At 42.9% G+C, this 17,680-nt stretch overlaps 1 protein-coding gene across 1 annotated transcript; it reads right to left on the reverse strand.

Moving 5' to 3' along the window:
* Window positions 1-1,178: 1,178 nt before the first annotated feature.
* AK3 (adenylate kinase 3) lies at window positions 1,179-17,347 on the reverse strand. Its single transcript, XM_008690919.2, has 5 exons — window positions 17,108-17,347; window positions 8,999-9,118; window positions 7,891-8,063; window positions 7,216-7,334; window positions 1,179-2,836 (listed from the first exon to the last, which is right to left on the reverse strand). The coding sequence occupies exons 1-5, from the start codon at window positions 17,256-17,258 to the stop codon at window positions 2,716-2,718; spliced, it is 684 nt and encodes a 227-aa protein (XP_008689141.2). The 5' UTR covers window positions 17,259-17,347; the 3' UTR covers window positions 1,179-2,715.
* Window positions 17,348-17,680: the final 333 nt, after the last annotated feature.

Below are 17,680 nucleotides of genomic sequence, written 5' to 3' on the forward strand. Positions count from 1 at the left end.
TTGGTAGAATCCTTCCAAAGTGCAATTTGGCATAAATTTAACTTTACTCAGTGATATATATATATATATATATATATATATATATATATATATATATATGGAAAAACCGTGATCATTATTGAGTTTAAAACACAAACACACAACAGAGTGGGGAATGCACTCTACAAAGCATATTGGTTTTTACTGTGTTTTAAAAATTTTAAACTAATAACTTCCAAAATCAAAATCTTGAGTTGCAAAACTAAGAAAGCTATGTCTTTTGTCAATGAGAAGACACAACTTGTATGTTTTAAACATGTTTTAAAATACAAACGTATTCTTCCTGTTGGTTGCAAGCATTATGGCAATTTAACCTTTGGTCTGTAATTACCATGATTTGTTTTTAACATAGGTAAGTTTTGTCATAAACTGTGGAGTGTCCAAGATATTTTGCTGGAATGCCATTGTAAATACCTGGGGGAAAAGTAGCTGTGGGCTGGGGTTTAGAAATTTGAGCAAGTGTGTCATCTATTTCAAATGGAATTGAGAAAATTTGTGGATGGTACTGTCAATTTGCATTTCCCACAGCACATCCTGCTTATGTAAAGTGTACCAAAATAACTGGTATTCTGGAACATAGGGTAATGGGTTGAGGAACTGTTCTCCTTAGCCTTTAAGGATGGTGGCTCCTCCTAGCCGTGGCACTCGGCTGTAGACATATTCACATGTGGCACATACATCATAGTGACGGCCATTGAGCATTGTGTTCTTTAGCAGGACGTGCTCCTCGGCAATGAGAGCCTTCATCAGAATGGTCTGACACCAACTCATGCAGCATAAAACAAGTTCTCTCTATTTGCTTTAGTAAGTGCAGGCGTTCCCCAAAGCAATGATGTGTGTGCAAAACTTTGGGTGAAGTGTTTTGGGAGTAGGGAGGGAATAAGTCTTCATTTTCAAAGCCATGTTCTTCCATCCCTCTTCTTGATTTCCAAATCTATGTGTGATAAGAAGGCCAGTATGCCTGCAATCCTGTAGTAGGAGATCGAGCTTCAAATGAAACCAGCCCGTGTACTGTTGTGAGACAGTTATCAGAGAGCAGTCACCAATTCAGCAGCCAGTGAGACATCAGGGCAGCAGAGCAGAGGGTGGGATGGAGTGGGCCCTGTGGAATACCGGAGACCAAGTAACACCCACAGTTCTCAAATTTAATTTTATTGTAGTACGCCTGGTAACCCAGTGATAATTCATAAGCTTAGTAGTTCACAACAGTTTTAGAAAGCGCGTCATATTAACATTCAAATAAGGCATTACAGAAAGTTGTAAAGAATTAAATGTGTCCTATAATCCTTGGTCCATTCTGAAAGATCAACATTAAATTTTTAAAACACATTAAACATTAAATTTTTAAAAAACAAAAGCTTTCCCCCACAAAATACTTAAAGAACCACTTGCTGGCATTTGTATTTTAAGTGCCCGGGATAACATGGGCCAGACGTTCAAAGGCAGTTATCAACAGCTTATACGAGGACTTGTTGCACTGGATTTAGCACCAAGTAAAGGAAGAGTAAATATGCCAGTGAAGATGTAGTCGGGTTTCTTCTCCGCCTCTCCTCACCCCACTCTTCCTACCAGGCCACAGGCCAGAAGCGTGTATCCTTGTTGCCCCACTAAGAAAGCACATCATCTTCACTTTTAAATGGCTACTCAGCGTACACACACAGACAGACGTCTCTCCCTGCCGGATGGTGGGGTGGCGGGGAAGGAGAGCAGGTGTCCACTGCTTTGATTAGGAATAAAGAACTCCTTCAGCAAACTCAATTACTTTACTGGTCCTTTTTAACCTTTCACGTAAATCCTTTTAACTACTAATTTGATTAGTTTGCTAATTTTGATTGTTTACTAATTAGGATTGTTTATGTGTGTCAAGGGAATTCTCCCCAGGCATACCTGATCTGTTTCTACGTCCTGAGGACCAAGTATGCTTACTTTACTTAGGGACATGGGTTTTCTTTTCTTTTTGTACTTTGTTACTCGTCACAGGAGACCATACATAGATCAAAAACAGAAACTGGCAAGTGGATCCTAAAGCACACGATTCTTAACCTGAGTTTTTTCCTATATGCTGATTTACTAACAGTTTTATAGCAGACTGAAAATTCTGAGTAAACTGAAGGTTTAACACCACAATAAGTACAGTATATATGACGAAGCTTATTAGTTTCTTAGTGTAAAGGCAGCAGTGAATTTCATCCTGAAACTAATCTGCATATCTAGTTGCTTGTTTTCTAGAACTTGATAGACACAGTGTCTCACAAAACCACGTACCACAGTGCTAACAATGCCAGTTTTTGGGGATCAGTCTACACACATTTCTCTAATGAGATACTTTACCAAGAGACATGGAATATTTTTTAGCTTTTCCAGAAAAACAAAATTTTTATCAACCAGTTTTCTGAACAAAAATTACATTACTACCAATTGCTCTTTTAATTATGCTTTAGAACATTTTTCAAAAGTTAAGACATACGATGTTTTTTAATGGCACACCCATAGAAGATACCTGGGTAAAACACACTAAATGAAAAGAGATGAGTCTTAGTATCGGGCTCATTTGACACAGCCTGTTTCCAGAATAAAACTGTCAGAGAATTCATACATGCCAGTCTCAGAACAAGGAGCTTCTAAATGCACAGGCGAGGAGTCTCTGCTCCTCTTACTGGTGAGATGCACTTTTCCTCATGGAGTAACTGATGCTTTCCCGCTTATCTGTAGAACTTTTGTTTGTAGGAAATCATAGACATGGGGCCAGATCTTGTCGGTTTCTGTTCCGGAGAAGGTTTCCAACACCCCCTTTCTCCTAAAAATGACACAAAAGAACACAGGTCTGACTCTTCCTGATGAGCTTTTTCAAAGTGATTTTTTTTTTCCAGGAGAAACTTTATTCATATCTTGGGTCATATTAAAATACTTCCAAAATCAAACAGAATATTAGTCAAATGTTTAACTAGACAGACTAGGCAAAGTGTCAGAAACAAAACAAAAAATCTGAAGGCGTTACTGCTAACAAAGCCATCCCCCTAAGTAGCATCATATCATCTACTTGTCATAAACCTATAATTTTCTATTGTAATTTAAACACTAGATTCAAAAGAAACAGAAATAGGATTTGGGTTTTGTTGTTTTATAATTTGAGTAATGTGCTAGCAAATTGTTTAGCAAAATAAATCCTCCTAACTGATAAGGACCATAACACATTTAGAGGAAGAAGAAAGACCCCAGAGCCATATAGACACCACTGGACACTGCAGAGTTGCCCTGAGATCTATTTTGTTTTCAATGCATATCAAAGTTTTAAAAAATGACAGCTTCTTGTGATTACACCCTCTCGATTTGCTCAAATGCTTTGTCGGTCTGGCTGAGACACCACTTGTTTAAGAGCAGCCTGTGACTGACTGATGGGCCACATCTTCTGTATCACCTCCAGACCCCTTTTGTTCAGTTGTAGTGTCATCCGATGACATGAAGCAAAGATCTTTCCCCCTATTTGGAATAGAATCTCAAATGGACTCTCCCCCAATCTGGGTGTGCCATTCCAGACATTCGCAGGGTTCACTATCTCCTCCATGCCATTTGAAAGGTTTAAAACCCTTTTGGCTCCTTCCGCGATTTTCAGAATCTCGCATTTAGACCATATGTTTCTTAGACTTGACCACACAACACGTTTGGATCCAACAGTAAATCCTTCTCTGGTTGAGCTGAGACATGATCTTATAAAGCATTATGGTGCTTCCTTCCAGTCTGGATTCTTCTTCAGAGAACAAGTCAATGATGAAATGGCATCTCTGTTTCTATACTCTCTAAATTCTTTATATATATTCATTTCAATCTGCACGTTGGGATCACGATTCCTACCGTGTAGATGCAACGGTAACCTATGCTGGTCCTCGAAACATTCCACGCAACGGCTTTCTTGTGTCTTCAGCACTCAAAGTGGTTCTTCACAAAAGATGATGATGTGAGGGGCGGCTGGCTGGCTCAGTGGGTGGCACATACGACTCCTGATCTCAGGGTCCTGAGTTCAAACTCCACGTGGGGGGTAGGGGAGAAGAGTTTTTAAAAAAATGATGTGGATTTTGGGGTCTCAGTAAGTACAGTCTGTGATCAGGAGAGAAAGGCATTGGTTTGGCATTGGTAAACCTAGATTTTAGTTTCACTTGTGTCCTGTGGCTTACGGAAATGGTCAGTTGAAAAACAGGAGCACTTACTTAGCACAAGCTCAGTGTTTTAAATATAATAGCTCACGTAATCCTTTCTAAAGCTCAGATTCTTTATTTTACTGATAAAACTGCATGTTAGAAAGTAAAGTAACAGCCCAGATTTCCAAACATGGGGCCTGTCAGACAACCTTGGCTTTGTCTACTTACCCACTTGCAAACTACTTCCTAATACTTGATGATGCTTCCTGCTTTTTGCCTTGGTTTATTTTTTCCTCTTTCGAATTTTGGGGGAAATGATAATAAAAACTGTTTTTGTGTTTCTCCATTTTCCCCAAGCAAATTGTATGGGTTGCCGCCACACCAGCAGCCAATGTCTCTTCACCCCTGGGGGTAAGACGGTGAGCAGGATCAGAATCCCAGGGTTGCTTTTCAAAACACACACTCCCTCCAGAAATTCTGGCATTCCTCCTCTTGCTTGTCTTCCTCCTCCAACTCACACACAGTGTCTTAAAGTCTGCCTAAGAGCAACTGAGGAACTCTGGTTTCTTTCTAAAAACAGACATCAGTCCTCCCCCTGCAACCTTTCACTTGACTTCCAGAGGCTTCCCTGAGGACAAAAGTATTCCTCTATGACCTTATAAAATTTGCCAGAGTTAAGACTAACTTTAAGTAACTGCCACTGTTGGGGCGCCTGGGTGGCTCAGTCAGTTAAGCGTCTGACTCTTGGTTTTGGCTCAGGTCATGATCTCAGGGTCCTGGGATCGAGCCCTGCATTGGGCTCCCTGTTCAGTGGGGAGTCTGTTTGTCGCTCTCCCTCTGCCCCTCCCTCCCTCTGCTTGTGTTCTCTCTCTCTCTCAAATAAATAAAATCTTAAAAAAAAAAAAAAAAACGACTAGGGTAGACTAGGGTATCTCCTAAGATAGGGACCCAGATCATACGCTTCCTCTCTGCAGCCTTCCCAACTCCCCTCCCCACATTTGGACAGAAGTAACCCCTACTTCCACTGCATGAAGTGGTAACCTCTATGAACAGCCTTGCAGTGTTCTTATCAGCCCAGCAACAATGTGTTCTCCCTTCTGGTTACTTTTGAGTGATTAACAAAACCGTGTTTGGGAAACAACACCTTCGCCAAACTCAGTCCATGAGATTTGGGTGGAACTCTCCCTACTCCCCAGCTTCCAGGATGGACATGATCAGAGGAAATTGGTGCGAACTTCAGGACTCTTTCTGGCAAAGAGGCCCTCTTTTCTGCTCAGTAGCTGAACTGGTAAGAAACAAGCTGGGATGCTGCAGGGGTCACATGAGGACGGCCCACCTGAGACTGAGGCCAGTGTGAAATAGTGGAGCTGAGCGTGCACAAGGCCTGGGGATGCTGTCTGAACACCTGGACCCAGGATCTACCTTTGGACTTCGTAGGTAAAATAAATTCCCCTTTGCTGAAGTTAGTGTGAATGAGGTTCCCGATTGACAGAAGCACATATCCCATTGTGACAGAAGCACATATCCCATTGTATGGAACTACGATTTACCCAGCTCTCTGCCTCCCCCACATAGAGCAGGTGCAATTTCTTGGGGCCTGGCCTTGACCTGTGTGGACCAGTGTCAGCAGGGTAAATAAAAACAGCAACTACCACCAAGTGATTTATTGGTCCCAGGGCTGCGGTAAGTCTTTATGTGGATTCTCTCAATTCCCTTTACAGCCCTATCCAGTAGGTGCTATTTAATACCGCTCTGACTTGACACATGACGAATCTGAGGCACAAAGGTTGAATGAAGACTGTGCCCAGGGCCACACACACAGCTGGTCACCTGCAGAGCCAAGCTCATTATATAAACCACAAAGTTATAGTAACAGCGACTGGAGAAAGTGAACTGCCAGCTCTCTTGTAATTTCACCTGCCGGAAAGTACTACTCTAGAACAGTTTGGAGACTGGCTTCAGAGGTCACCGCACGTGGTCCCCATTACACCAGCAGCAGCAGCCAACGATGATCCAGCGTCCACTACGTGTCAGACACAGTTCTAGGAGTCACTCCTAGTAACGTGCTCTTTCGACCCTCCGTTCTTACCATTTAAACAAGAGGTTAAGACCAAGTTAATCAACAATGAGCTGGAGACTGAACTCAGGCAGTCAGGATCCAGAATGTGCTCCAACCACAGCACTGGGCTGTCTTGACACTGAATCACTGTTCAGTTAGTGACTGTTAGGGAGGGAATTGGGATGCAATCACTCTTCCGGGAGCAGAGGGAAAGACTGGGTAAGCACACTGCACTCTTTCTTAGCCTGAGTCAAATATTTATTCAGCATAGTTCCCTTATTTGTTGTGGGATATGAATTCCCTAACGAGCAGACAAAATTGTGTTCGAACATAAGCTTTTAAAGACTATTAGCCAAATAAATGATCTGAGGATAGGTTGCCATTTGAGGCTTCTAGGCATTCTCTAATGGCACGGGTAGCGGGCATTATCTGACTTGCCTCCCCAGCATCCACAGCAGCCCTCCCTCTACTTGACAGCAGAGTTGGGGGGACTCCCCACTCCAGGGGGCAACCAACCAGCCTATTCCCTTCCAACCAGGAGCTGGTTCCAGAATGGGCAGTAATCTAGGCCTAAAACAGTGCAAGGCATTCCCTGACCACGGTGGCTGGTTCAAGCTGGTGCCACCTTCGTGACGCGTGGGGCTCTTGTTCACCTGGAGGAAAGCTGACCCCTCAGCTCTCCATGAAAGAGGACGCCCTGCCTGTTCCTGGCAACTGTGTGCAACTATGCAGGGGTCTAAGGACACAGCAAATGCAAAGCTGAAAGAATGGCAGAACTCTGATCAAACCTAGTGGTGACTGAAGCCCACCCTGCCTTCTGGAATTCTCTCTTACATAAGCTAATACATTTCCTTTACTGTTTAAACCAATCTGAATCGGATCTTCTGGTATTTTCACATTTCAGCTGTGAAGCATAGATAACCGAAAACTGACTTAGTAGCTTCATCATGTAAGACAAGTTCTGAAAAGTGACAAACTCACTGGTAATATTCCAGGACCGGCTGTGTTTGGACTTCATAAGCCTTCAGTCTCTTGACCACTGTCTCTGGCTTATCATCATCACGCTGAATGAGAGGCTCCCCAGTCAGGTCGTCAATGCCCTAAACAGGAGTTACAAGAGGCTGGGGTCAAACGTCTCATCTTTGAAGCATATTTGTATAAGCAGTTCAGTGATTTTTAGACATCTCTATGTAAGCACCAAGCACAAAAGTGTGCTTTTAAGTAAACAAACAAATCCAGAGACAGATCATTGCTGCGCAGAGCCCTGAGACCCCAGGGTCATCTCCAGTATCAGTCCTTAGAGTTAAAAGGTTTCCTAAGCAGCCTCTCAGTAATTTCACATACATACAACATGACTCAGCAACAGCCTCAGAAGCCCAACTGTAACCCCCAAATAAGCCACAGCAGTCACTAACCCTTCTTACCCCAACTCCTAACACACTCCCTGGCACAGAGTAGGAAATCGGTAAATGCTTCTGAATGAGTAACAAACACCCATTGTTCCCACGGATTCCTTTACCAACAAGCTGAGTGCACTGGATGCGTCCACCACACCACGTGACCTGAGAACATTCCCTCAGAAGCAGGCGTCATAACCCTTAATGTCTGTGAGGGCAAGAGGAGTCAGAGACCGTCTGTGCCACCACAACAACTCACCACAGCTTTGGGAGGGTTGAATTCGATGTTGTAGACTCGGCCGCTGGCTGGATGAATCCAGCGAGCAGTGAGACGCTGCTTAATGACCTCAAAGGGCACGTTCAGATTAATCACTGTGTCTATCTGATAAGCTCTATCCAGGGCTTCTGCCTGTGGAAGTGTCCTTGGAAAACCTTTACAAAGAAAAGAAAAAAAAAGAATAAAGGAAGGTTGGGAGGGGGAAGAGGGAAGAGAATTAATTGTTGAACAATCAAGAAAAGCAGTACTACCTGGCAGGCTGATCACAGCTGTAGGGCGGCTGTGATGGTGATTCATTTTATGCATCAACTTGACTGGACCCATGGGGGTGCCTGGATACTGGTCAAACATTATCTGGGGTGTGTCTGTGAGACTGTTTTTGGAGGAGAGTATCATTTAATTCAGGAGACTGAGTGAACCAGGTTGTTCTCCCTGATGTGGGTGGGCCTCACCTAATCCACGGAAGACCTGGATAGACCAGAAGGCCTGACCCCCAATAAGGGGGACCTCCTCCTGCCTGACCACCCTTGAGCCGAGACACCAGCTTTTTCTGCCTCTGACTCAAATGGAAGCCAGCTCCTCCTGGGTCTCAGGCCTACTGGCCTTCAGACTGGAGGCTGACCACCTATGGGTTCTCCTGGGTCTTTACCCTGAAGATCTCGGGACCCGTCAGCCTCCAACATCCTGTGAGCCAATTCCTTAAAATAAATGCCTCTCTCCCTCTTCAAAAACTAAAAATCAACCTGTCCTCAAGAATCCCGCCCCCACCTCTCGCTGGAAAAAGTTTATAGCTGATTGCAAATTACTTTCCACCCTTCCTTCTCTGTCCTCATAAAATACTCTGAAAGGAGGGCACAAGGACTAGTCATCTGAAGGGAGCGTAGAAATCGTGCAGTACACTTCTGTCTTTCCCTTCAGATGAAGAAGCAGGCCCAGAGAAGATGACTGGCCTGAGGCCTCAGGGAGGTGAATGGCAGCACTCAGGCCCCCCCACCCCCACCCACCAGATGTGTGTCTGTAGCCACGAAATGCTCATTCTCTGCACACGCTCATCATTCTGGACAGCTGAAATGCTCCTAACACCACTTACCATCCAATAGCCAGCTATGTTGGGTGAGGTTTTTCAGCTCATGAAGGGCCAGCCGAGTCATGACATCATCTGGGATGAGCTTCCCTTGGTCAATGAAAGTCTTGGCTAACACACCAATTTCTACAGCAGAGGAGGGAGGGAAAAACCTATCAGCGAGCGTATTTGTTTTGTCCCATTCCAGGCCCCTAGGAAACCACTAGCCTAGAGATGACCTCCGGATAGCACCGTCATAAGAAAATGTGCATTGTCAACTATTGTGATAAAAACAGAAGTTGCAAAATAATCTATACCTATTTCAAATTCGCTGTTACATAAAAATATATAAATGCAAATGTATAGACAGAAAAAATACTAGAAAGCTACTGACACTATGTTAATAGCAGTCATCTCTATGTGATTTTTAATATATCTGCACTGTTCTGTATTTTGTAAATTTTCTATCCGAAAAAATATACAGAATACTAGAAATTATTTTCTTTTTAAATAAGAACCTGACATAGTCATTACTTATAAGAGGCTCAGTGTAAGTGCTTGCTATGATGTTACTGTAGCTGCTTCTTATCTAAAATAGACGCTGCTGTCACAATTCGGTTTTTGCCCAGATTAGCACGGTGTTCGTGTTATATTTTACTAAACGCCCTGGCGAAGAATTCATGGACAATTGAAAAGTATTACCCACAATTTGATGTTCTTCTTACACAACAATATTTTGATTTGCTCATCATTTGTCACCAAACTATTTATACTGTATACATTAGGAATTGTAATACCATTGTAATCTTTGCGTATATAGGTTTCTTGTTTTGTTTTTTTAAGTAAGCTCCACACCCAGTGTGGGGCTTAAACTCACGACCCCAAGGTCAAGAGTTGCATGCTCTACAGACTGAGCCAGCCAGGTGCTCCTGTGTATATACAGTTTTGTGTTCTTTTTTCACTTAGCATTATTTTGTGAATATTTTTCAGTGATTTTATATAGTTATTTTTGGTTAACTGTTTAACACCCCATCAATATATACCCAAGTTTGATATATAAAACATTATTGCAGCAGGACTGTTGGACATTTAAATTATCTGAATTGGTCTTGGTTTTGCCCTACCACTGCTACTTTTAAGGATATTAATACCCTTGCTTTTCTTCTTTTTTCTGTTTTTTTTTTTTAATTATTTCTGATGGATAACTTCCTAAGAGTCAGATTAAAAGGTCAAAGTATATGACTGTTTCCATAATTCTTTTTTTTTTTTTAAGATTTTATTTATTTATTTGAGAGAGAGAGAGACAGCCAGCGAGAGAGGGAACACAAGCAGGGAGTGTGGGGGAGGAAGAAGCAGGCTTCCCAGCGGAGAAGGGAGCCTGATGTGGGGCTCCATCCCAGAATGCCAGGATCACGCCCTGAGCTGAAGGCAGACGCTTAACGACTGAGCCACCCAGGCGCCCCTGTTTCCATAATTCTTGGTATAAACTGCCACACTGACTTCAGAACAGATTCTAAATTGTCATTTGCATGAAACTTTAGGTTTTCACTAAGCACATTAACTGCACGGAATTGACAGGTGTACGGGCAGGGGTTACAAACTGTGTCTGGAAGAGGGCCTGGTTCCCTGGGAGGGCACTCAGGAAACTTTTAATAAAATGACCTGCTGTGAAGGTGCACAGACTTAGTATGTGTGCACCTCTCTGTCGCTCTGACCAGCTCTGACCACCGCTCTGGGGAAGCAGAGGTCAGCCTCATCACCCGTGTTTGGGGGGAAAAATGTAAAAACTTGCATTGCTTCAAGGCTGAGTCCCTAAAACAGGGATTGGCCCCTTTGCTCACCTCTCACTCTTCAGACCAAGCCCTCTTGTAAGCCCTCAACTAATGACACCAAATGGAATGGGAGGATGGAACTCATTTTAAAAGTTCTTAATTTCATCAGTATAAAAATAGCATTAAGAAAAGATCATCTGATCTTGCCACTTCTGCTCAGCATTGTATCAGAGATTCTAGCCAGGGCACGTAGTCCAGAAAAAGAAATTAAAGGCATCCAGAAAGGAAAAAGTAAAACTATCTCTATTTGCAGATGAGGTGATCTTCTGTATAGAAAATCCTAAAGAGTCCACTAAAAAAACTATTAGAACTAATGAGTTCAGCAAAGTTGCACGATTTAAGATCAATATACAAAAAATTTAGCCTTGAACAGTCTGAAAAATAAAATTAAGAAAACAATTCCATTCACAATTACATCAAAAATAAAAAACTTAGCAATACATTTTTTTAAAAAGTGTAAAATGAACTGTCTGAAAACTACAACATTGTTAAAAGAAATTAAAGACCTAACTAAAATGGAGAAACATCTCATATTCATGGATTAGAAAAGTTAATATTAAGATGGAAATAGTCTCCAAAAATGACTAACAGATTTAATGGAATCCTATCAAAATCCCAGCTGGTGTCTTTGCAGAAACTGAGAAACTGATCCTAAAAATTATATGGAAATGCAAGGGACCCAGGACAGCTAAAATAATCTTGAAAAAGAACAAAGTTGGCGGACACACAGTTTGGATTTCAAAACAGCAATCAAGACTGTGCAATACTGGCATAACAATAGACATATGGATTAATGAAACAGAACTGAGACTCCAGAAATAACCCCTTACGTTTACCATCAATTGGTTTTCAAGGAGGATACCAAGGCAATTCAGTGTGGGAAAGAATAGTCTTTTCAACAAATGCTGCTGGGACAACTGAATATCCAGACACAAGGGAATAAAGTGGGACCCCTACCTCATACCAAATATAAAAATTAATATCAATCACAGACCTAAAGGTAAGAGCTAAAACTACAAAACTCTTAAAAGAAAACATAGGCATAAATCCTCTTGACTATTCATCAGGCAATGATTTCTTAGACGTGAAGCCAAAAGCACAATCAACAAAAGAAAACACAGATGAACTGGATTCATTAAAATTAAAAACCTTTATGCTTCAAAGAACACCACAAAAATGAAAAGATAATCCACTGAATGGAAGAAAATTTTTATAAATTCTATATCTGATTAGGAACTTGTATTTATTTATTTATTTATTTATTTATTTATTATTTTTTAAGATTTTTATTTATTTATTTGACGGAGGGAGAGACAGCCAGTGAGAGAGGGAACACAGGCAGGGGGAGTGGGAGAGGAAGAAGCAGGCTCCCAGAGGAGGAGCCTGATGTGGGGCTGGATCCCAGGACTCCAGGATCACGCCCTGAGCCGAAGGCAGACGCTTAACCTTCTGAGCCACCCAGGTGCCCAAAAAGAGTTACCATCTTACCTAGCAGTTGCATGCCAAGGTATACACACACACACACACACACACACACACACACACACACACACCAAGAGAAATTAAAACAGACATCTACACAAAAACTTATACACGAGGAGTGTTCATAGCAACATGATACACAATAGCCAAAAAGTGGAAACTCAACTGTCCACCAAGTGATGAATGGATAAATAAAATGTGATATATCTATACAAAATTATATCATTCAGCCATAAAAAGAACTGAAGTACTGATATATGTTACAAAGTGGAAGAACTGGAAAACAAGTCCACCAACTCATGAATGGGTAAATAAAATTTGCTGCATCCATCTGATGAAATACCACTCAGCGGTACCATGGATGGAGAAACAACACAGGCTACAACATGGGTGAACCTTGAAAACATCACGCTAAGTGAAAGAGGCCAGACACAAAGACCACATAGTGTATGAGTCCATCCATATGAAATGCTCAGAATAGGCAAATCGAGAGAGGCAGAAAGTAGATTAGGGTTGCTGGGCGCTCAGATTGGGTGGGGGGAGGGGAGCAGGAGTGATTGCTGATGGGTATGAAGTGTCTTTGGGGAGGTAATGAAAATGTTCTAAAACAGACCATAGTAATGGTTGCACAGCTCTGTGCATATATGAAAGTCTATTAATTGTAAACTTTAAATGGGTAAAATATATGGTATATGAATTGGATCTCAATAAAGCTATTAAAAATGAGGCAATCCCTATAAAAAGCATGATTATGAAAGGAACAGAACATATTACCGTTTGCTGTCATTTATGTAAGAGAAAAACAAACAGGAAAGAACAGGTGACATTTGGTTGTATATACATGAAATAGCTCTAGAAGGATCATTTCACTAAATGCCCTTTTAAATTTTTTGGAATTCCCAACCATGTAAATAATTGCCTCTTATAAATTAGGGTTTTGGGGTTTTTTGCCATTACAAAAATAATTTGCCCTACTGTCAAAATCATTCTAATTAGGTGTACCTATGCTACGCAGGTGTATAAAATAAAAGTTTTTGTTAGAGAATCTTGGGAGCTGACAGAGACTTTGAAGATTATCTACTGAGTTCAACTTCCCCAACATACACATGAGCACAAAGGACATTCAAAAGCATCAGCCATCTAGCGCAGGGTTCCCTCTTTGAGAAGCGCTAAGCTGCAAGGCAGTTTCTCAAACTTTGGGCAATCCCGTCGTGACCTCACAATTTCTGCCACGTAATTTTCTTCTATGGGACCCAGCTTTTCAAATTAACGGATTATCATGTTCATAAAAAAAAAGATTTGGTGTGTTTGTTGTTTTTCAAATATCCTTTGAAATAAATAGATTAAAAAATTGTGTCCACCTAAAATGATCTCCTGACCATCAACACTGCATCAGGGAAAGAAAGTGTTTAGCGCTCGAGGAGGCCTGGGTGTTCACCCTTGTCTCCCAGTAACTGCTGTTGATGATTGAGCGAGTTCTTCAACCTCTCCTGAACTCACGTGCTTATCTTTAAACCAGAGGGCTGGTCTAATGTCTAAGGGTCAGGCTCCAGCCTCTTGACTCCGGGGTCAGTGCTGGCCACCATGTGTGCTCCTGTCAACAGGTAGCCTCGTGTGTCCAGTGTCCTTGTCACATCTTCTGGGTTGATTTTAAACTTTAGCTATAAAATGCAGCTCTAGGTTATAAAATAGAGCATCCTCATGAAATAGTGGTTTGAGAGTAAACTGGTACCTTCCTTCTGCAGCACTATTTGACAGGACCACATTTATAGAAATTCCACACTAAGGATTTCATATTGGAAGGAAATAAGCAGAGGTGCTGCCAAGTGTTCATGAACAAAGAGGGTCATAACAGTATTTACTAGAGCAAAGGATGGTTAACAACATAAATGTCCAAAGATAGGAAAAGGTTAAAATTAAATATCATTTTTGGGGCACCTGGGTGGCTCAGTCAGTTAAGCGCCTGCCTTCGGCTCAGGTCATGATCCTGGGGTCCTAGGACTGAGTCCCTCAGAAAGGAGCCTGCTTATCCCTCTCCCTCTGCCTGCCCCTCCCCCTGCTTGCGCATGTATGCGTGCTCCCTCTAATAAATAAATAAAATCGTCCAAAACAACTGAAATTAAATATCATTTTTAAGACTGCTTTATCATGTGTGGACATGCTCACAATAAGTGAGAAAAAAAGGTATATGAGCAATCATTTAGAATGCAACAATTTTGCAAACACATACAAATGCAACAGGAAAAAAGCATTTAAGGCACGAAAGGGTTAATTATAATTGTTTCCGGGTGGTGGAATTATGAGGATTTTAATTATCTTTTTTATATTCTCATGACATGTTTTTTCTTCCTTTATAATAAATATACCTTAATTTTAGTATCAAAAAACATGAAACTTTTTTAATAAAAGACTACATCGCTTTTTTGGCTCTCATCCTATGGGAAATATCCAATCCCACCAAAAAAATAAATAAAATATAAATTTAAAAAAATAAAAACCAAGAAGAGAAAAATGTTTGAAGAGAAAAATATTTATTGAGAATATATTCTTAGTCCTGAGATACAGAACATCTGTAATAACAATCTCTTGACATCTCCCTAAACTCCGTTTTCTGTTTTCCTTGTTAAAGAACTGCCATTTTTTAAGACCTTTTAAAGAAGGAGCAGGCGCCCGAGGCGAGCTGGACTTCTTTGCAAGGGATGATCCCCTCCACTCCCTCCCTGTAGCCTCCCTTTCTCCACAGGGAGCCAGAAAAGGAACAGCGGGCCTGTCCGGGGATGTTAAGGATAAACAGAGCATTGTTTCTTAATTTTGAAAAAAGTTTACTACTTTGGCTTTCAATTTAATTTTTAAAAATGCTTTATGTTTTCACAAATCAGTGGAACCTTACCTCGCTGCAGAAAGTGTTCCTTAACCACACAGTTATACCTCACTGCTCAGTTATTTTTCTGAGAATCCCTTAGGCATTCTTTACGCCTTCCCACTTTGGATAACCTTACCCCCACCAGGTGCCCGGCTGGAGGCTGTTTATTGTTACCTAACTACTTAAGTATGTTGCATCAAGAACATTTAGCAAGCGGGCCAAACAATTTAACCTTTTGAAGAAGTGTTAACTGACCACAAAACACTGCATACACTCTATGTTTCTTAAGCGATCAATGTTAGAAGAGAGAAAAATAGTCATTTGCCAGACTAAGTGCTGAACCAAAGAACTCCAAGAGACAAACTAAAGCGTTGAGGTGGCTCTTTTTTTCAGTTACATTTTTTTTTTTTTAAGATTTATTTTATTTATTTGACAGAGATAGAGACAGCCAGTGAGAGAGGGAACACAAGCAGGGGGAGTGGGAGAGGAAGAAGCAGGCTCATAACGGAGGAGCCTGATGTGGGACTCGATCCCAGAACGCTGGGATCACGCCCTGAGCTGAAGGCAGACGCTTAACCGCTGTGCCACCCAGGCGCCCCTCAGTTACATTTTGAAAGACAAAAACCCCACCTAGAAATGATCTAGATTCAGCAGATACCTATACAAGCATGAACAGAAATGGATTTTTATGTTCTGACGTGGAAAAATATTCTAGATATAAAGTGAAAATACGCTGATGCAGAATACGTACACAGTATGATTGCACACTGCATAAAATAAGGGCTAGATATGTGTGTGGCTGTACACAAATACACATTTCTAAAAGGAAACACAAGGTCCTGTTCCCCTGCGAAGAATTGGACTCAGGAACAGAGAGAGGGCTTTACTTTTCATTTCATGTACTTCTGTCCTTTTTCCAATTATTTTTTTACCTTGTGCAGGCATTAATTCTATAATTTTTTAAAAGGAGGTTCAAAATGAGTTCTGTTTTGGAAAATAAAGGTCAACGCTTTTGAGGGAAAAAAACCTCATCTTACTGTTGACTTTTAAAAACAGCTTTCTTGGGGCCCTGGCTGGCTCAGTCCGCACAGCGTGAGACTCTCGATCTCGGATATCCGGGTTGTGAGTTCAAGCCCCACGTTGGGCATAGAAATTACTTTAAAAAAATATTTTAAAATCTTTTTTAGAAAAATAAAACAAACAAACAAACAAACAAATAAATAAATAAATAAAAACAGCTTTCTTAAGAGATAATTTGCTTAACATAAAATCCATCCGTTGTAAAGTATAGAGTTTGTTGACTGGATTTGGTGCTGAATTTTAAGAATTTATTTGGCATGAGAAACAAAACAATCTTTCAGATAACTATGCACAAGAATAGCTTTCCTGTCTAAGAAATCTCTGGAGTATCAAAGATCTAAGCCAATTTTGTGACTGCAACGAGCACAAATAATAGCCGGCCTTCAGATTATGGGAGAAAGTTTGGATCCAGAAAATTCCAGAGTTTAACTAAAAAAAAAAAAAAAAAAAAAAAAAAAGGAAGAGCAAACCCTTCAGGTCAAACTTCAGTTCTCCAGGTGAAAGGGCACGTGGAGAACAGGCCACAGTTCCTAAGGGAGCAGCAGCGACTGGACCTGGACATTCCTCTCAAACAAAGCCAAGCAGTTTACTTAAAACTCTGAAGTTCGAACTTGGCCTAACTCTCTAGTCTTTTCCCCCAATAACCCGCCCAAAGCTGCCCAAAGCTGAAGCTTTCGGGGCGCAATTGCTCAGCTGCCTAAGGTCTCTCCCCTGGGCGGCGGGAGGGGGATGCCGCGTCCGCATCCCTGGACCTGCATCCGGGAACCCGCATCCCCGGACTGGCATCCCGGTGCCCCACCTTCCCCGGACCCGCATCCCCGCCCGCAAATCCCGGCCCGGGCGACGGCTTACCGCCACCCCTCCCGCCTGGGCTCCCACCTGTGCCCCGAAGCATGTTGTCTCGGAGCAGGTCCCCGCTGGAGAGGTGCTTCAGCGCGAAGTGTTTGGTGATGCGCGACGACACGGTGCCCTTGCCGGAGCCCGGCGCCCCCATGATCACCGCGCGCAGTAGCCGCGCGGACGCTCCCATGGCCGGAGGGAGCGGCCCGGGCCGCGGGCGCTGGGGACTCCGGCCTGGCTGCGCGCTCCCCCGGCTGCTAGGTGCGGGGCTGGCCGGCAGGCTGCGCCGCGCGCACAAGGCGGGCGCGGCGCCCAGGCGCTCCCGGAAGTGAGGCGACGGCCACCGCGGCCGCCCCGCCCGCCCCCGGCCGCTCCGGCGCCAGCCCCGCGGCGACCCGGCGCCCCCTCCTCGCGTCCCGCCCCTCCCCGCCCGCTCCCGCCCGCTCCCGCCCGGCTCCGGCAAGCCGCGCCCCTAGCCAGGGCGTCAGAGACCCCCGCCCGCGCCCCTCCGCGCCCCCTCGTCGCCCCCCGCCGCCGCGGGCCCTGGAGGCTTCCTCAGCGCCCCCTTCATGCCCCCCGGCTCCCTCAGGTCCACCCCATCCCGCCCAGGCG

This window comes from Ursus maritimus, unplaced genomic scaffold (genome assembly GCF_017311325.1).
Source record: "Ursus maritimus isolate PB19 unplaced genomic scaffold, ASM1731132v1 scaffold_34, whole genome shotgun sequence".
NCBI lineage: Eukaryota > Metazoa > Chordata > Mammalia > Carnivora > Ursidae > Ursus > Ursus maritimus.

Coding starts and splice junctions, on each gene's coding strand:
- AK3 (XM_008690919.2), bottom strand. CDS start 17,258: ATGGGAGCGTCCGCGCGGCTACTGCGCGCGGTGATCATGGGGGCGCCG. Junction 9,119..17,107: donor CAACATGCTTCGGGGCACAG/GTGGGAGCCCAG, acceptor CCTCTGCTGTAG/AAATTGGTGTGTTAGCCAAG. Junction 8,064..8,998: donor ACATAGCTGGCTATTGGATG/GTAAGTGGTGTT, acceptor TTCTTTGTAAAG/GTTTTCCAAGGACACTTCCA.